The 20,987-nt window shown below is 42.5% G+C and overlaps 1 protein-coding gene across 2 annotated transcripts in view; it reads left to right on the top strand.

The window, feature by feature from the left end:
- rad50 (RAD50 homolog, double strand break repair protein) overlaps positions 1-20,987 on the top strand; it is a 181,821-nt gene that overhangs the window by 95,897 nt on the left and 64,937 nt on the right. For both annotated transcript variants that reach the window (XM_068043937.1, XM_068043936.1), the window contains exons 13-15: positions 10,164-10,339; positions 12,896-13,133; positions 15,613-15,802. In XM_068043937.1, coding sequence (XP_067900038.1) covers positions 10,164-10,339; positions 12,896-13,133; positions 15,613-15,802 — 604 coding nt within the window. The remainder of the gene's footprint in view (positions 1-10,163; positions 10,340-12,895; positions 13,134-15,612; positions 15,803-20,987) is intronic.

The raw sequence follows: 20,987 nt of genomic DNA, 5'->3' as shown, positions 1-20,987 counted from the left end.
AACTGAATCTAAGCACTTGTAGTGAAAGGTGAAATCTTGATGGAGAATCTCAGTTTGCATTGCAAAGGCTTGAAAATCCTCATTGGCTACAGACGGCACAGATTAGTTAAAGGGACATGGTGTCTGACTAAATTGATCGGATTCTTTGAATTAACAAAGTGGGATGATGAGGGTAGTGCAGTTGATGTGTATATGGACTTTCAAAATGCCTTTGAAATAGTGATATAGACTTGTTAGCAAAATTAAAACCATGGATTAAAGGAGCAGTGGATATGAAATCGATTAAGGGACAGAGAGCAGTGGTCAGAGGTTGTTTATCAGACTGGAGGCAAGTATATTTTTGAAGAAAATTAATGACCTGAACTTGGGGATACAGGGCATAATTTCAAAGTTTGATACAAAACTTGGAAATGTAGTAAGCAATGATGCAGGTAGAGCTGGTGAAATGGGCAGACACATGGCAGATTAAACTTAACACAGAGAAGTGGGTAGGAAGAATGTGGGGAGACTAAATGGTACAATTTTAAAGAGGGTGCAGAAACTGAGAGACCTGGGGGTGTATGTACACAAATCATTGAAGGTAACAGAATAGGTTGAGAAGGTTGTTTTAAACAAAAAAAGCATATGGGATCCTTGGCTTTAATAATGGAGGAATAGAGTACAAAAACCGGGTTTGTCCTTATTTTCTCCAACAATACTCTTCATGAATTTGAACACCTCGATCAAACCTCCCTTTAACCTTCTCTACTCTAATGGTAGAATACAAGAGGTTATGGTGAACCTTTATAAAACACTGGTTAGGGATCAGCTGGGGTATTGTGTTCAGTTCTGGGCACCACACTTTTGGCTGGATGTTAAAGTTTTGGAGAGGGTGTAGAAGAGATTTACTAGAATGGTACAGGGATGAGGGAGTTCAGGTAAATGGAGAGAGTGGAGAAGCTGGGCTTGTTCTCTTTCGATTAGAGAAGGTTAAAGGGAGGTTTGATAGAGGTGTTCAAAATCAAGAAGGGTTTTGTTGGAGTAAATAAGGAAAAACTTTCTAGTGGCTATCAGGTCAATGCTAGAGAGCATAGATTTAAGGTAACTGGCAGCAGAACCAGAGGCAATAAAAGGAAATTTTGTCTTACACAGCAAGTGGTTGGGATCAGGAATGCACAACCTGAAAGGGTGGTGGATACAGTTTCAATATTAGCTTTCAGAAAAGAATTGGACAAATACTTGAAGGGAAATAAATTACAGGGCTATCAGGAAAGAACAGGGGAGTGGGATTTATTAGTTACCTTTACCAAACATAGGATTATAGGAACACAGGAGCAGGAGTAGGCCATTCAGCCTGTCGAGTCTGCTCCGCCATTCAGTTAGATCATGACTGATCATCTACCTCAATGCCACTTTCCCACGCTATCCCCACATCCCTTGATGTCATTATCCAGATATCCATCGATTTCTGTCTTGAACATGCTCAATGATTCAGCTTCCACAGCCTTCTAGGGGAGAGAATTCCAAAGATTCACCACCCTCTGCGTGAAGAAATTCCAAAGAGCTGGCACATGCATGATGGACTGAATGGCCTCCTTCTGTGTTGTATCATTCTATGATTCTGTTATGAACACTGGACTTTGCAACGTGATAGTTTTCAAAAACTGTGATTTTTAAAAGTGTGAGATGGAGTCTGAGAATTCAGGTGACCTCACATCCACTCTCAAGAACACAGCAGAAGTCTTAGTTACTAGGACAACAGAGAACACAGATCAAAGACTTTTTTTGAAAAACAGTAACTGTAGGGGTAACACCTGAAAAACAATGGGTTTCACCCTCCCAGACTTTTGGGTTGTAAAACAAGGAGTCTGTCCTTCAGAAGATGCAAATCTACCAGGCAGCTGTTAACACCTGGGAACAGTGGAAGGCCCAGATGGCTCTGTGAAACCAGACTTCTGGACTTTACATATTGGAACAGGACAATAAGCTATTGACATTTGATTCCAGATAAATTTAACAGATTTTCTAAAGGCAGACAGGTTGTAAGGAAGAAGACCAGCAATGGCAGTCTCCGACCAAACTGTAAGAAAGGAGGACAACCAGCCGTGAGAGAGAGAGGGAACACCTGCTCTTGGAAGCTATCAAAGAGGACAGTGTAATTTGGGGTATCCGCTACTTACAAAGTGCTATTTTGTTAATGGGGGTTTCTTTGAGTTTAGTTATAATAGAAGTCTGAAAATGTGAAATCTTGCCGTGTAATTCTTTAAATTGGTCTTGGGCTTTTATATCTCGTGTTTTTCACATTAACAATCTCATTGAGATTGTAACAATTCTAATTGGGTTCTGTTGTAAACTTTGCTTTATTAATACGTTTAAGTGATTAAGGATTTTGAGAGATATCGTGACTTTAACTCTCAGGGGCATGACCTTTGTGCACCTGTTCGGAAAAGTTCAGTGAGTAACTCCAGGATTTTTGGCTAGATGGTTATCAGCCTCTGTGAAATTCTAAATACTACTTATGTTTGGGGACTTTTCTTGGCATTTTTAATCGGGGTGATTCCCTTCTGTTACCACTTAGCTGACAGATCTTCTACACAAGCTCTTGGGAACCATCTAAGTCTTTATCAGGTGAGAAATAGAAAGCAGTGCTGTATGTATTAGGGGTGCCAACCACAAAATGGCAGCAGAACTTGAGAACTCACTAATTGCAAAGATTAATTGAACGATAATTGCTGCTCTGTGCTTTACCCTGAAGTGTGTTACCGGAATTGGGCAAGGGGGGAGTGGAAACAGTGACGACAGTATATCCACTGTTGTTTTCGTTTTAATTATCGAGCTCAGCGTCTCATTAGAATGTAACAATGAAACGAATTCATTGCGGCCAGCATTGGCGTGACTCTTTGCAGTTTATTTTCTGCTATAAAGTAGCTGGCATGATTTGAGGTATTTCTGTTCCATTTCCATAGAAATTGAAAATTGCTGCATCAGGGAAGGAAAAGAGAAGGTAATGGTGTGACTAGCAATAAACAGCATCAGCTTCAGGTTGATGGATTGCATTCTTTTCAAAATATGCACTTTATTCATAAAATTTGTAAAAGTGCAGAGTGTAGCAGTTTAAATGTGACATTACATAAAATGCAATACAGTTCAATTTCTTTCAATGCGCTACAGTGGCACTCTGACATGCCTCACTACACTTAACATTATATGTTATATTTACAATATCCTTTACATTTTATGATAAGCATTGTGTTTCCAGCCTGAGGGTTTTTCCGCAGGTTCCAGCCCCTGGATGTACTTTCGCAGGAGGGCGTTAGACTGTGGCCCTTCCCCATTTAGCCTTTGTGCTTTAGTGAGTCCCTCATACATCGTGCTGGACCTTGGATTGTGCCAGTCTGCAAGGCTGGAAAACCAAGACTTTTCGGGCAGACCAAAGAGTGTCTTTCACCGCGTTGTTGGTCCTTCAGCAGCAGTTGATGTTTGTCTCTGTGCGCATCCCTGGTAACAACGCATACAGCATGGAGATGAACATCTTCAGGATGAACCATGACAAAAACCATTGCATCTCTTTCCAGAGCTCCTTTGCAATTCATATTCATGCTGGATTGATTGCTGCCATATGACGGGGTAGAAAGAAATATTGATGTAAGCTGGTGCAAGATTTTCTCCAGTGAACTCACTCCTGGCACTGCCCATCACAGTGACTGTGTTGTCTATGTTCTGTACTGTTTCTAATAACTAACACGATACAGTGTTTAAAGAGTGAGTTTGTATTCAACTGATAACATCCCTTTGACAGTTCTTTTGAGACTTCAGTGAAGATATCAGCCTTGGCTGAATGGTAGCATTCTCACCTCTGAGTCAGGGTTGTGGGTTTAAGCTGCATTCCAGAGATTTGAGCGTACAATCTAAGCTAGCACTTCAGTGCACCACTGAGGGAATGCTGCACTGTTGGTAAAACTGTGGGAAGGTCTTTGCATGCACACTCTTAAGGTGCTCAGGCAAGGTTGAGGAGACTATTCTTATGCATGAAACATCACTAGATATACTTAATTAAACTTGATGGCTATGACGGAATCAGCTGTGATATTGGAAATACTCTGTTTCTGAACCGAAGGATGGTGATGAGATTCTTCATCCAATGGCAGTGGTGGTCGCAGAGGAGGTTTTTCGGACATTGTTTTTTTAAATTTATTTAGAGATACAGCACTGAAACAGGCCCTTCGGCCCACCGAGTCTGTGCTGACCAACAACCACCCATTTATACTAACCCTACAGTAATCCCATATTCCCTACCACCTACCTACATTAGGGGCAATTTACAATGGCCAATTTACCTATCAACCTGCAAGTCTTTGGCTGTGGGAGGAAACTGGAGCACCCGGAGAAAACCCACGCGGTCACAGGGAGAACTTGCAAACTCCGCTCTGGCAGTACCCAGAATCCGTTGTTGAATCTATCCCACTGATGGATAACTGGTGATTTCTGGCAGTGTTTCAGTCTCGGGAGCAGAGAGATAAAGTTCTGTAAACACTGCAGGTCAGTTAAAAGCAGTGCACAGAGCAGGTTAGTTAACGTTTCTGACAGGGCCCCTTCATCTGATCTCCAGCCTGATTGTCACCATACATCCAAAATGTTCACCTGTCTGCTCTTTTCCACGGATGCTGACTGACATTTGTTTCCGATTTCTGGCATTTGTACTTTTCCTTCCTTTCTTATACTGTCTCAGTGTTCAGTTAACAACTACATCAGTATTTCACTGCCTATAGGATTTGAGCTGTGCTGCCACTGAAGTCAGCCATGGGCTACCCTAGAGTGCAGCAGCACACACCTTTGTGGAAAGGCTGTTTTTATCTGCAAGATATATCTCCCTGCCAACTAACTCAAGAAGCTTGCTTGGGATCTTGCCGGGTGTAAAGTGGTTGCCGAGTTTCCTACATTACAACAGTGACTACATTTTGGGATATGCTGAGGTTATGAAAGGTGCTATGTTGATGCAAGTTATTTTCTTACTTGCTAATCTGAGACAATACAAATGGAAACAGTGTGAAACAGGGCTGTGTTCTCGCACCCACACTTTTTGGGATTTTCTTCTCCCTGCTGCTTTCACATGCGTTCAAATCCTCTGAAGAAGGAATTTTCCTCCACACAAGATCAGGGGGCAGGTTGTTCAACCTTGCCCGTCTAAGAGCGAAGTCCAAAGTACGGAAAGTCCTCATCAGAGAACTCCTCTTTGCTGACGATGCTGCTTTAACATCTCACACTGAAGAATGCCTGCAGAGTCTCATCGACAGGTTTGCGTCTGCCTGCAATGAATTTGGCCTAACCATCAGCCTCAAGAAAACGAACATCATGGGGCAGGATGTCAGAAATGCTCCATCCATCAATATTGGCGACCACGCTCTGGAAGTGGTTCAAGAGTTCACCTACCTAGGCACAACTATCACCAGTAACCTGTCTCTAGATGCAGAAATCAACAAGCGCATGGGTAAGGCTTCCACTGCTATGTTCAGACTGGCCAAGAGAGTGTGGGAAAATGGCGCACTGACACGGAACACAAAAGTCCGAGTGTATCAGGCCTGTGTCCTCAGTACCTTGCTCTACGGCAGCGAGGCCTGGACAACGTATGCCAGCCAAGAGCGACGTCTCAATTCATTCCATCTTCGCTGCCTTCGGAGAATACTTGGCATCAGGTGGCAGGACTATATCTCCAACACAGAAGTCCTTGAAGCGGCCAACATCCCCAGCTTATACACACTACTGAGTCAGCGGCGCTTGAGATGGCTTGGCCATGTGAGCCGCATGGAAGATGGCAGGATCCCCAAAGACACATTGTACAGCGAGCTCGCCACTGGTATCAGACCCACCGGCCGTCCATGTCTCCGTTATAAAGACGTCTGCAAACGCGACATGAAATCGTGTGACATTGATCACAAGTCGTGGGAGTCAGTTGCCAGCATTCGCCAGAGCTGGCGGGCAGCCATAAAGACAGGGCTAAATTGTGGCGAGTCGAAGAGACTTAGTAGTTGGCAGGAAAAAAGACAGAGGCGCAAGGGGAGAGCCAACTGTGCAACAGCCCCAACAAACAAATTTCTCTGCAGCACCTGTGGAAGAGCCTGTCACTCCAGAATTGGCCTTTATAGCCACTCCAGGCGCTGCTTCACAAACCACTGACCACCTCCAGGCGCGTATCCATTGTCTCTCGAGATAAGGAGGCCCAAAAGAAAAAAAACAAATGGGAAGTCTCCCCTTTTAAACCCATGTGCATCCCACCCAGAAAAGCAATTGATTTAATACATTTAAAGTAATTAAATCACTGGGAATAAAGTTGTGCTGTTTAGTTAATAAATCTAAGGCTGCTTATACCTTGGTACAAATGAAGTCTCATGGCATGAGCTCTCCACATTCTGTAAAGTTAGATATTTCTAGAGTGCAGATTGGAAAAGAACAAAGTTTTAGTTTTCGTTTGCAAATGGCTGAGGTGTGCTTAAGTTAATTTAAGTACTGGAAATGAAATACTCTACAGTTCAGTCTCTGAGGCCTGTGAACAAGAACTGTACTGTTGAAATGTTGAGTTATCTGCTTGCTGAGTTAGGGTTATTGGTGTTTGCATAAGTTCTCCAGAAAATTCTTACTGGTGTATCGTCGACTTTCCCGATCGCCTCCACTCTGTTAAATCATCAAGGTCGTTTTCACAGACTTCTGCCCACATTGCAGAGCACTTTGGCCTCTCTGTGTGCAGAAGCTACGAGGGCCAGCTGGTGGCAGTGTTGAGCAATATGCAACATGAAGTTCCCACTGGCTCCACCTGCTGGCATTTGGTGTTCCCTGCATTATGAAATTAAAATAAGTTCACATGAAAGTAATCTTGAGTCATAAAGTTTATAGAGTGTAGCTACCGGGAGAGAATGTATTTATGTTCACTACAATTCTTCAAAATATACTCACTGGAATTTATAGGTCGTTAGTTCAAAGAGGTGTTTGCAATGGGAGCTGAGTGGTGTACTGGACTAGGAAATGCCCTTTTACATTGGTTTAAATCCCACCTAGACTAATGGGATGAATATCTTTGGTGTGCTGATTGTAAGGGTTCTATACAAAATGAGTTTTGACAATCCAGTTCCGACTGGACATGGACCTATGGCACAAAACCATAGTTGGTGTGATTTGATATCACTTTAGGCAGGCATCAGGCTGGTTATTGTAGCAAATGAAAAATGAGATTTCTCTATCAGTGCTTTACCTATAATAATCTATAATCTTAAGTCTCTTATGTAGCACTTTAATAAACACTTTTAAAAGGCCATGCAATTCCACAGCTTCTCTATGTCCATGTGTTCAGTATTTCCTTTAAGAGTGGTTACATTAATCACACATGAGATTGCTCCTATAAATCCTTGTTGATGCTCTTTGAGTAGTGTCATTCTTTGCCATGTGACTTCCTCATAATTACACCGCAGTGCCTCCTGCAAAGCTCTGAAATTGTCTACAAATCTCAACTTAGAATTCTAGAATGTACTGAAGGCGGCCAATGACATTTAACAGCCGATCATGTTCTCCCAACATACCAACTGATCTTTTACTATTTCTTAAATCTACCCAAACAGACTGTCCAAATATTGCTAGTTAAATAGTTGTTCTTTGTACGGCAGTAATTGTGCCTTTAATTAATAAGGCCACCACCATCCTTCCTCTTTTTTCCCCCCCTTAACCATCTCTTAAGATTTTACGGGCAGGAATGCTTGGTTTGCATTCTCGCCCCGAGAGGCTTGGCCTCCCCCAAACTTACCTTGTGTCTCTTTATTCTGATTAAGGCTCTAGTTTCCCAACTTTGGGCTGGATTTTTAAAAGGCAAAGAAAAGGTGGCCCGCACCTGCAAGCAGCGCAGAGCTGCCGCGATCTACTGGGCAGCGGCTCATTTAAATACCCGGTCTGGCCCGTCCTACCCCAAACTCATGGCGGGAGCGGGCTCTCCCGACGCCGTCAATGGCGTTAGCTGTCTGTGCGCAAGCACTGGCGCCATTCTTAAAGAGCAGCCAGGCCTGCCGGTAAATTAACATTTTTAAAGAAATATTCCCCGCCCCCAAGAATGTATGGAATAAAATTCTAATGTCACTTTCCCACTCCCCAATAACAAATTAAGCATCTGCCTTCCCCACCCCCCCCCCCCACCCCAAAGCTGTACAAAGTTTGCAGTTCCCCCTTTTCCACCATCCCTACACTCATGATTATTTGATCCCCCCCCCCCCACACTAAAATCCGTAACTCTGTTTCCTACTTCCGCCCCCCCCCCCCCCCCCACCTCCCTCCCCGACCAAGCAGTTTGCGCCTGCTTTCCCCAGATGGGGAAGTGAAGGCACAGGAGTGTCAGCCGCTGCACGGGGGATCGCGGCGGGCCCATAAGATCCCAGGTAAGTTTATGTAAATGTATTCATTGTGCTACTTTACATGTGCAAAGCCGGGTCCCGTCGCCGTGGAGCCTTTCTGCCGCCGGGAGGATCGGGCCTGGCCCTCCTGGCATCAGGCTCCATGGCGGGCCTCCTCTGGAGCAATCCGGCCCACCCCCCCCCCCCCAACCCCCGCCATGGAGCCCAATTTCAGGAGCCAGGTAAAATTCAGCCCTTTACATACGAACATACGAATTAGGTGCAGGAGTAGGCCACTCGACCCCTCGAGCCTGCTCCGCCATTCAATAAGTTCATGGCTGAACTGACATTTCCACCTACTCCTGATAACCTTCCACCCCCTTGCTTATCAAAAATCTATCTACCTCTGCCTTAAAAATAGTCAAAGACTCTGCCTTTTGAGGAAGAGAATTCAAAGACTCACCACCCTTTATTTCTGAAGCTTTGATTATTAGCAACTCTGATGCATTCATTATCCTCTGAATGCTTTATCGTTTCTTTAAATTCTTTTCACCATCTTACTGCGTAATATCTGTTGGCTTTTCTGAACTGTGTCTCTGTACCCTGCACTTCTTCCATGATCTTACTAGTTTGGATTGTTTAGCCCGTCCACTATCCTTATTCTTAGCCCCTCACTTTCATGGTTTAATGTTTGTCTGAGACTTCAGCCTTTTAAATGCCCCCTCACTTCTCAATTTACTTCCTCTGCAAGGCAATTGGTGCTTTGCAGTTTAGTTCAGATGATGATCATTCTGTCTGTAGGACTTTTCACTGCTCTAGAAATCTGAAACTCCCTTTCCTATCCCATTGGTCAAGCTACACATTATTGTGTCTAATCTCCTTCTCCTAACTGGCCTAATAATGGGATGGGGAGCAGTCCTGAAATTATTACTCTGTACATCCTGCTTTTTTAATCGAATCCCCAACTCCTCAAATTCCATCTTGATTGTTTCCAACATAAATGATTTCCACATGAATTATGAATTCAGATCATTGTGCTTGCCCAGAATATTCTCCCTCTACTCTGCTACACTAACCTGGCACCTCAGAGATAACAGGGCCATTTAGGAATCCTATTTGTGGATTTAAGCAAAGATTTATCTATCCCGTTCTTTTTTCTGTATGCTTTCATTTCTTTTCCTGTGCATGGTGCCTTTGTGATTCACCTGATATGTGTCTATTCTGGTCTGCATCATAGGTAACCTGGTTGCATATCTATTTGGCAGCTTCAGATCCGCAGGGGTTTCCTGCATCACCACCTGAAATTCCCACACAACACTGGTTTCCACTGCTGTGCATAATAAATGGATTCAGAAGTTAGTTTCAAGCCAACCACACTTCAGTGGAACGCTCTCAACCGCCTTCTCCCTTTTGCTTTCCTGATGTAGCTTAAATTCACTCACAACACAAGTGGCACAAACAAATAGCCAATTCAAACATTTGTAAAATCGCACTGCACCACTTGAATATTGGTACCCAATTAATATCTCGCTGTCAATCGAATTCGACCAGTCAGTACTTGCAAAAAAAAGAGCTACCTATTTAACAGTCAGCCAGTGGGGGAAAATATAGTTTATTATTTAACCATTTACTCTCTTTCAGACCTAGTTCCCTTGGTTCAGCAAACTTCTCACCCTGATAGTCTCTTAGCACTTGATTCAAAGCCAATATTCCCAATTTAAATGGAGGAAAGTGATTTGGTCCACTGTGCCAAATTCCAAACCTATGGATAAATTCTTATTCGATTTTATATTAATTATTTTTTTCTGAAATTTTTAGCAAGGAGTTAGCTTCAGCAGACCAGAACAAAAATCACTCAGTTGCGACATTGAGAGCAAAGGAACAGCAGCTCTCTGTCTATGAAGACAAACTCTTTGATGTGTGCGGAGGCCAGGATTTTGAAAGCGACCTGTATAAACTTCAGGATGATATCGAAAAGACATCAAAGCAAAGAGGTGAGCACAGAAACTGTCTGCTTGCCACCCATAACATTGTTGAACTTGGTTGTATCGACTTCCTGCAATGGATTGACATTTGATGAATTGTTGGTGAAACCATGCCTATTGTTGAGACCTTCTGACTTGTTCATGCTTTCCACCATCTGCTTTGCCCAAACTACCACAATGGTAGCATACCCTTCTTGCCAACATACACCTGGGCTTCAACCCTTGTTTGGCATCTTCTCCTCCTTCAGTCACTTTTCCCTGTTCCATCCCTCGTGCTTCTGCTTCACACCTCCTTACTCATATCTACCCAAAACTTCTTGCTAACGTATCCATCCTTTCCTTCCTCAGCCTCTGCAGCAAATTACTCACTTAACCATAACTAAAGCCACCACTTGACCTCACCATCTCTCGTAGCCTCTTCATTGCCCACATAGCCTGATCCCATTTCCTTCTGCATTCGCCTCTTGTTTAAAAATACTTGCTCAGTCACTTACAGCTACACTTTTGAGCGTCAAACTGCTTAAGCTTTGATTTTTCATTCACTGCAATTCCTCTGTGAATGTTACTACTTTTTTCAGCTGCACTTCACCACCACCTTTGCCCTTCTTCCCAGCTCGAACTTCACTGTATTTTATCTCAGTTGTTCCCCTGATCTGCCACATTGCCAATCCCTCTAATCCAGGGGATGCTAATTCGAGTGTATTTGGTGCATAATTGATATAGCAATACATTATCAGATTTGAATGGACCATACCCTACCGAGTCTTACTCCCCTCAGCCAGACTGCCTGCAGTTCTTGATCATCCATGAGACTCGTCCCTTCCTCCCTCAAACCTATTTCCATTAAAGTCCTGATCTCAACTTCCCATCCTCGGACTTCATGCTAATTGATGGTAGAAATGGTATCCTCTCCTCAGATGCAGTCTCCCCTCCTTTCAAAACTGCCGTTATCTCCCCTCTTAAAAAAAAAAGCTTCAGCTCTTTTGTCCTTGCAAACTACTGCCCCATTTCCAAGTTTTTTTCCCTCCCCAGATTCTTTGAACATGTCGCTTCCCAAATCTCTCCCGTGGTTCCCGGTTTGACTCCCTCCAATCTGGTATCCTCCATCATTACTGCACAGACACACCAAAGGCACAAACAGCTCTATGACCTGACTCTGTTGTATCCCTTCTCACCTCCTATAATGCCTTTAAGATGGTTAGGCCACCCATCCTTTTTCAGTGCTTCTCTTCTGTTGTTCATTTTCGTGGTGCTGACCTCACTTGGTTCCATTCTTACCCACGCAATAGCAACTATATTATCTCCACCAATAGCTTCGCTTCCAACCCTGCACTGTCAGCTTGAGCAACCCCCTCCCCACCCCATACCAATGGATCCATCCTTGGCCTAATCCACTCTTCTGTCTACACTCTTCCTCTTGCCAACACCATCCGCAGTCATGGGGTCAGCTTTCACATTTATGCTGCTGACATCCAGCTCTACCTCCACGTGACCCCTTTCAGCCTCGAATGTCTGACAGTCTGCCTTGGAGCACCAATTCCACCCAACTGGAGATTGGGAAGACCAACGGCATCATCCTCAGCCTCCGCACAGTCTTTGTACCCTGGCCACATTCCGCATCTCCTGCTTGGCCACTGCATCAGATAGTCTCGCTTATGCTAATGTTCTGCTTTTTGACCTTCCACACACCGCCCTCTATAAACTTCAGTTCACTCAAAAAAAATCTGCTACACGTATCCTGTCCCATATCAAACCCACTTTCTCAAAACCTTTGTCCTCGCTGACCTACATAGTACCTAGTTCCTCACTGCCTCAAATTTAAAGTGTCGTCCATCTGTTTCAGTCACTCCAGGATTTTGTCCCTTCCTATCCCTGTGGCTTTCCCTAGTACTACATATTTCATGGATTTTATATTTGATGTTTGTTTGATCATACATAGTTGAGAAGAGCTGATCTAAGACCCTCCCCAAAGGTTTTGCCTCTCCCTCTCTATTGTATTACATTGTGTAACATTTGTTTGCTGTTCCGCCTTCAAAGAAATTGATGAAGCACGTGTACAAGAGACACAAATATCCAGCTCATATTGCAAGGGGATGCTGTTGCCTCTGGGTTTAAACTAATATTTAGTCAGATATTGGGCAATGGGAATAGATTCTCATTTTTTAAAAAAAAAGATACTTAGCTTGTCGACACACATTTATAACAGACAATTATTCATATTTATTTCTATGCTTCATCCTATATTGTGCTACCTAACTGCTGGGCATTTTATATAGACTTGACAAGTTGCTGCTGTATGAGCGATGAGCCTTAATAGGCTGCAATAAAAGCTTCATTTAAAACATTGAAATTTTGCCGCAATGAAAGTTAACCCGAGAATAGAAGCTTTGTCTCTTGCTTATTTAGACACAGTAAAGTCTGTTATTCTGATGTGTCTTTTCCACCGCCGCACCTTCCGCAAAGAATGATGGAATTAAATCCCCCTCTGCTCCCCAATCAGCATGTCTGCCTGAAAACTCATAATTGGGTTTGTTCCATTGTCTGTTTATCCTTTTATTTTTGTAGCTATGCTTTCTGGAGCGACAGCCGTATACAGCCAGTTTATTAGCCAGCTAACTGAGGAAAATGAGCCCTGCTGTCCCGTCTGTCAGCGGGTTTTCCCCTCGGAGGCCGAGTTGCAGGACATCATTGATGATTTGCAGTCGAAGCTGCGGCTTGTCCCGGATAAACTGAAATCAGCCGAGTCTGAGCTGAAGAAGAAAGAAAAGCGTCGCGATGAGATGATGGGACTGAAACCGATCAGGTATAACATATACCAGAGCTGCCTGTTCTGTGTGTCTCTGTTACCATTTCACTTTCCCAGTTTGTTAATTCTGTGCTTGCTCTTTGATTCTACTTCCACGTTCCAGTTAACTTCCCCATTATCCCTTTCTCTTTCATAATAATGAAACATGATAATCACTACAAACGAAGTCAAACTAGTGAGCCTATAATTTCTCGGTTCTGACTTATTGTCCTTTTTAGATACCCTATGTCCTCTTATTGTTAACCAATCATCAACATTAGTTGCAAAGTATGATCCAAAATTTCCATTTAAAATATTCTGCCATATCCTAAATCTTCACTCACATCTGCCCTGTGAAATACTTCAGTGGCTCTATACAGTCCTGAACCACCCTCTGACTTGTAAAATCACTGAGTAGTTCTTGCTTTTGCTAACACTCTTCTCCATTGTGTTTTTAAGAATGAGTGGACCATTCAACTCCTCAAGTATGTTCTGCCAATTCAATTAGATCATGGCTGATCTTCGGAAAACCAATTAACCACCTTTACCCATCTGCCTTGATACTTGCCTAATCAAGATTATTAGGTTGGAGAGAATGCTACATTCTCACTGGACTTTGTGCTTTCTGATTTCACTGCAGAATGACATAGCTCTGATTTTTAAGATTGCGCCCCCTTGTTCTGGATTCCCCCACCAAACAACAACAATTTGCATGTTTGGTATAGAGTCTATAAAGTAGTAAATGAGATAAATGGGCAGGTGGCCAAATACTTGATCAAAGAGGTGGATTTGGTCTTTAATGTGGAGAGGTTTAGAGAGAGAATATAAGAACATTAGGGCCTGGCAGCTGAAGGAAATACTTCTCTGCATCTACTCTAGCAAATCCTTGTATCATTTTAAACGCATCAAATCGATCACTCAGTGTTTTATACTAACCAGATAGAAGCCAGATTAATGCAGCCTTTCCTCCTGTTAACCCTTTAAGCCCCAGTATCATTTTGGTAAATCTACACTGTACAGCCTCCTTCCTAAGGTGCAGTGCCCAGAACTGAATTCAGTACACCAGATGGGGCCTGATCAAACCAAGCTCTGTACAATTTCTGGTCCATTGTATTCCAATCCTCTTGGGATAAAGGCTAACATTTCATTTTTGTACCTGTGCCCAATTCCTTTGTTCCTCTCCAATTTCTAGTCTCTTGCCATTAGGAAAATATTCTGGTTGTCTTTCTTGGACTAAAATGGATTACCTCATGCTTCCCTATATTGAGCTCCATCTGCCACGGTTTTGCAGACTCGCCCGTGTCCCTTTGTAACTTTCTGCTGCTATCTAAGCAACTTGCTCTTCCTCCAAATTTACTGTCATCTCCAAACTCGGACATCTAACTCTCTATTCCTTTATCTCCAGTGCAAATACCTGGGGAACATCATTTGTCAAATTCCTCCAATCAAAGGACATTCCTGATGTCCTTACTCTATGTCTCCGACCTCCCAACCAATTATCAGTTTCTGTCCTACAGTTACTTCCAATTCCATGCGTTCTCATTTTTGCTCACAATGTCTTGTGTGGAACCTTATCAGGTATGTTCTGGAAGTCCATATAAACAGCACTTAGCAGCTCTGGTAACATCTTTCATTGTCCTCACCTGAATTTTATACTTATACCATGCTCTCTTGAAAGTTATTTTCCTTAAACTTGTTCAAAAAAAAAAGTCTATTTTCTATTTTTGTCTGATTTGTCTTTGGGCAAGACCAATTAGCTAATTTGGTTTTGTTACAATATCTACCTTTTTATATATGACTTCCTTCTCTGTAAGGATGGTTTTAATAGCATTTCAATTTTCCTTAGTTTCACTATTATACTCACCTAGCAGGACCACAGATCCATCTAACTCCAGTTGTCTGCCATCTTATAATCTCGTACTAGCAGTGCATTTTCAGCAACTTTGGTTTGGTTTTGTTCAGTCTAGTAACATCATGGTCCCTGTCGCCCAGGTAGTACCCACATTGCATGGTGGTCACTACTGAAAACTAGGGCCTATTTATCTTCGCTTCACTCCTATCATATGTTAGGAAACTACCATTTACAATATCTCAAATCTTCCAGATGTCCTGACCTCAATACTAAGTAGCTGCTGCCTGATCTGAGTATTTATCAGTATTCTATGTTTAAATAGATCACTTTGGGCCTTTGAATGCTTGGACAGTACTTGCGTATCTACCTAAACACGATAAAATGTATCCTAAGTGTGATGATTCCTCCCAAAAGTAATCTCTACTTGAGAGAGTTCTGCCGTATTACAAAGTTAACTGTAAAACTTGTGAAACCACAAAGATCTCAACTACACACAAGCATCAAGGCATTTATTATAGATTAAACAGTTAGAACTTTTTTCTCATGGGGTAATTGGATTTAATGCTCAGTTTGAAGGCTAATGTTTTATGTCTGAAATATTTTTTCACTTTAGTGAACTAATCCTTAGGGTTTTTTGTTCTGTAGGGAAACAATAATTGAACTTAAGGAAAAGGATTTGCCCGAGTTAAAGAATAAGCTGCAGAGCATCAGTCGAGATATTCAACGCCTGAAATGTGACGTGGAGGAACAGGAGACTCTTCTGGCTGCTTTCATATCTGAGGAAGGCACTGCGAAGTCGTGTCTGCAAGACATATCGCTCATGGAGAGATACCAGGTAACAATAGCCAGACGCCTTTCCAAATCATGCCGCAAATCTCTCTGGCTATAGCTTAGGATTCCAAGTGGAGTCTATGGAATGATTACATTTCTAACTGTCTGCCGCAGCTGCAGCACTTTTAACAATTCTGTATTTATTTTTCTTTCTTTGTTGATTTACCAGCATGTCGTTTCTGTTGTATGATAATGAAAGATTTCTGTAGTGATAGCAACGTTGTTCTTTTGGTAGCTGGCACTTTCCTTTGAAGGTTTAGGGTCCCCAGGACTGTGTTTGCAGGAGGATCGCGCAGACATCTACAATTCTATTTGCAGAGAAGATTGAGGTCAATCTATGTAAAATAATGTGCTATGCATGATGTACAATTAATGTAACTGTAGGTGATTATTTTTGCAATGTGCTCAGCTCACCCAATCCTCTTTAGGCTTGGTAATCTTTCCCGGTCAGTTTGACACTCACCTTTTAAACAAACATTCCCAGCAATATCTAAAGAAAGACCAAAGTAAACAGTTATTCATTTCTTGTGTAATTTACAGTAATATGCACGTATTTCACAATTAATTGTTAATTCTTTTGGTGATTATATCCGTGTCATTATTTGTTCAGTGTGGATGGCATCTCAGTACTGAGATTCTGCTATGACATCTGTTGTCAAAAACAGGCACAAATTGAAGAAAACTGCTCCCCAAAAAACTCTTAATACATATATTGTGAAATAACTGCTCTGAAGCTATTTGGGCTGAATTTTACAGATCCCCCAACATCGGGGGTCATGGCGGGGGAGGGGGGAGCCGGGAGCCGGCAAATGCCACTGGCCTCGGCACTGGGAAGGCCTTTTCCGATATTGCTGGCGGCAGCGAGGCCTTGTGACCACCCCCCACCCCCGGCAAAGCCACTCTGTGACAGGAGCCCAATTTAAATATTTAAATTGATGTAAATAAATGGAATTAATTACCGTTACGCTCCCGCCGGGGAACCGAGGCGGAACACTGGTGGAAAGTGGGGAGCAGATAAGTTTCTCAGTCCGGGAGTGGGGGAGCGGGGTCAAAGGGGTATCATTAGTGTAGGGAATGGCGGGAAGGTTTATAGTTTAAAGTTTATGCCCTTTTTGGGGGGTGAGGGGATGAGGGCAAGTCATTAATTATATGGTTATTGTGGGGGTGGGAGAGGGGTGATATAAATGTTTTAAATTTTTTTTCCTTCTATCTCTGGATATTTCAATTAAATGGAAGGGCTTGAAGCCCTTTAAAAATGGCGCACCGCCTGCGCAAAGGCGGCTGACAGCATTGCTGAATCGGACAGCCGACCCCCTCCATGTCATCGGAGTGGGCGGTCCACCCCGGCTATTTAAATGAGCTGCTGCGCTTAATATCGCAGAGGATGTGTGACGTGTGGCTGCTCCCTTCAGCCCTTTGACCCCAAGCTGAATTTCTGACCCCATATTCTTTCCATCAGAAAGATCTCCTACCTCCATCTCCATAAAATTGTCAAATTCAGACCCTGACTCAGTCATCTGCTACCAAAACCCTCAACATGCCTTTGTCATCTCCAGACTTGACTATTCCAATGCTCTTCTAACTGGCCTCCCATGCTGCACCCTCCACAAACTTCAGCTGATGCAAAACTCTGCTGCCTGTATACTATCCTGCACCATGTCCCATTTAACCATCTTCCTATGCTTGCTGACGTACACTGTTCCAGACTCCCAGTGCCTCCCAATTTAATATTTTCATCCTCACATTTTAATGCATTTGAGGTCTCGCCAGGTTCTCCGCAACATTTTCCAGCCTTATAACTCCCCAGGAACACTCTGTTCGTTCGACTGTGGATTCTTGTGCATCCCGAAATTCCTTCACCGTACCATTGACAGCTGTGCCTTTAGCCAACTAGCTGCTAAGTTCTGGAATTCCTTTCCTGAACCTTTCTGCCCCTCCACCTCTTTAATTTCCTCACTGAAGTCACCTTGTTGAGAAAGCTTTTAGCTACATCTCCTAATATCGCCATCTTTGGCCTGGTGGTATTTGTGTGATAATGCTTCTGTGAAATGCCTTAGCACGATTTTTTCCCCGACGTTAAAGAACCTATATAAAAGCAAGTTATCGTAACTTTGAAGCCGTTTTGCGAGCATAGCCTAATTTTGAAGTTTATATCAGTGTTAAACTTCTGATCTTCACACTCGTGATTTCTCATTGCAGCTCCTCTTGAATTATTGCTTTGTTATGACGCCCATTCATTATTCTCTTTACAATGGGTACTGTTAGTGAATAGTCGGGATAGACCCCCATGCTCAGTGTGTTGAGTGCCTAGTTATTGTAGAACGATGCCAAGTTGGACGCCATGCACTTCCTCATTCTGAGAGTGTTCTTTGCCACATCTTAGGGGTCGTTTTTGTTACAGCTTTTTGGAGCAGGTCACTTGCCTGCCCCTTCAGCTGGTGTGTGGTATATAACACTGGCAGAATCCCTGCAGGGAAAGAAGGTAATCAGGGTGAAATCTCACCACCTATTAAAAAAGGGAGCATGCTGTTTTTCTCCACCATTTAACAATTGATGTTACGTTTGTCACATATGGACTTTTTTCCCCACAGAAAGAACTGGGAAAGAGCTTGTTTTAATGTTGATTTTTAAAGGAAAGTGTACTTGTGCAATTTGTTTGAAAAAGCACTCAGCCGATACATGGTTAAGTACTAATGAACCAGACATTGAAACTGTTACCCCAAAGATTATAAGCAATGAATTAGCACTGTAATCTATGGGCACACTCCTAAACCTAAGAGGCACAGATGAGAATGACTGCCAACCAGTACATGCAAAAGAAAATTTAAGGCAGGGCCCAGATTTTGTTGCAGTTTCATGTCATGCATGGTGGCAATTCAGTTAATGGTCCATTAATTATGGGAAATAACAAGTATTTCATTATTTTTTTCATTAGAAGAAGAATTTTGTGCCCGTGATACCCGACTAAAAGTATTTTCTTAAATATTTTTGTTTGCTTAAAGAGGGAGACACTCTATCACTATCCCTTTAAAAAGTCAAACTTTTGATGAAACAGGATTAGCTTTAACATCTTTTTAATTTTTCCCCTCTGCTCCTCCTCATTTCTGTTGAATAGTTTTTAATATCCTTTGTTTGAACTGAGTGCAGTTTATATCTGATGAACTGACTTTGTTGGTTTACTGAGCATGACCATGTGAGGGAGCTAAATTGACACCTATCATTGAATAGGCATGATCCGAGCCTTTCTCTTGGTTAAGGTATCTCTTTTAGAACTCCACTCAGAAAATCTTCCAACATAGTTCACTCAATTAACTCGCTGTTCAAGTAAATTCATTTTTTAAAAGGCTAATCAAGATGTGACCAACTTTGATTGCTTAAGTGGGATGTTAACTTTGTGCTTGTGTAATTCATAAGGATGTGTTGAGTTCTGAAGTAATCCTGAACCTAATTGTCTACATTATTAACCACTTAATTTTCAGGTATGTTGGCCTAATATTATGAGGAGACCAAAACTAGGACCATAAATATAAGATTAATTAACCCTGTGTGCAATTACACACAGTTCAGTCTATTTACACTGTTGACTTGGCTAGTTTTCCCCAGCTAGATCCAGGTTGTTATGGAACTGAATCTAAAAAATGTATATTAACAATTGAGTTATATGAAAAGGAAGAATGTGCAGGGTTAGAGGGAGACGGGAGGGGTGGAGTGGCACTAGGTAAATTGCTCATTCGGAGAGCCGGTGCAGCCAGGAAGGGCCAAATGGCCGCCCCCTCCTCTGTAACAATTCTGTGATTCCGTTTTTACTTTTTAAACTGATTTTTTAAATTTAGTAAAACAGGTTTGAACGTCGTTACGACCGAGGTGGGAAGAGTGCGCTGTCTTTTCTAGTTGCACTTCTCCACAGGTCATAACGTATATTTAAATGTTTACCCAGTTACCGATACGGTCAATCATGTACTCTGGTCTTTATCCTAGAATAAAATACACTAACCAGATTTCTTTAATAAACAACAAAACTATCAATTTATTATAAAACAAGACTTATCCAGTAAAGAAGCAAAGCATTAACACAGATTGAAATACGAATGTTCCCTTTTTAAATACCCAACACACACACACACACACACACACACACACACACACACACACACACACACACACACACACACACACACACACACACGTTAACCGAAAACGAAAGGCTCTCTATCGAGAGCATTTACCCCCAAAAACGACGTCGGACAAATACTTGTTAATTGTCCAAGACAACAGATGAGATATGTTGTGTCCCAAAATGACATACAGCCTGGCATCCGAGTACATGTAGACGAGTCACTGGGATCTCTTTTGGAGCAGTTCTTTTCAGGTGGCGAGCTTTCCAGGAGCTCCTCAGGAAAAACGAGGCCTTGCGTTTTAGCTCCCACACACTCAATACACAGCGTTTCACAGAGATGAGAGGAATGAGGCAAGCTGGGTGCTTCTCTCCAGGCAGGTTGATCTCCAACTGCTTTCGAACACAATCCACACCCCAAACGAACCAAAACAATATCTCTGAAGTGAAACCCCAAACAGCAAGTCTGAACCTCATGACCCTCATAAATGTCACTGCTCTGTAAACATCTTCTCAAAGTCACCAAGGTTTCTGTTGTTTATTGAGCTTAAGGCATGTGATATCCAGTAAAGGTTTGTTTTCAAACAAGACTTCTCAGTGACCCTTGTAAAAAAAAAAATCCATGGAGTCTTTTCAGTTTTCCCAAATAAACCAATGTCCATAATTCTAATACACAAATCCTCAAAAAAATGTAAAAAAATAGAAGCACTTTCATCACAAGATGCTTTCTGAATGGGTCCGTTGTGTGGTACCAAGCAATACAGTCCAGGGAGGTTCCAATATTACGCACTGGTTCTCTTGCGGCAGCACTGGGATTCCTACAATTGGTTCCAGTGTCTTCCTGCTAAGCAGGGTGAAAATCAATCAGGGTTTCCACCCCAATTACTGTCCAGTGATCCTTGATGGAAGAGCTAACTTGTGGTGGGGCACTGTAATGCCCCATGTCATATAGCTTATTGATTCACCATCCAGGCTAACACATGAAGAATGGGTACTGTGGAAGCAAAGTGTTGCTAGTGCCCATATAGTTACATCCCAGCATGAGTCGTCTCACTTGGGGAGGAGAAGGGAACAT

Source organism: Heterodontus francisci, chromosome 12 (genome assembly GCF_036365525.1).
Source record: "Heterodontus francisci isolate sHetFra1 chromosome 12, sHetFra1.hap1, whole genome shotgun sequence".
Taxonomy (NCBI): domain Eukaryota; kingdom Metazoa; phylum Chordata; class Chondrichthyes; order Heterodontiformes; family Heterodontidae; genus Heterodontus; species Heterodontus francisci.
The sequence above is the reverse complement of the archived record's forward strand: the minus strand, read 5'-3'. Positions and strand labels throughout refer to the sequence as shown.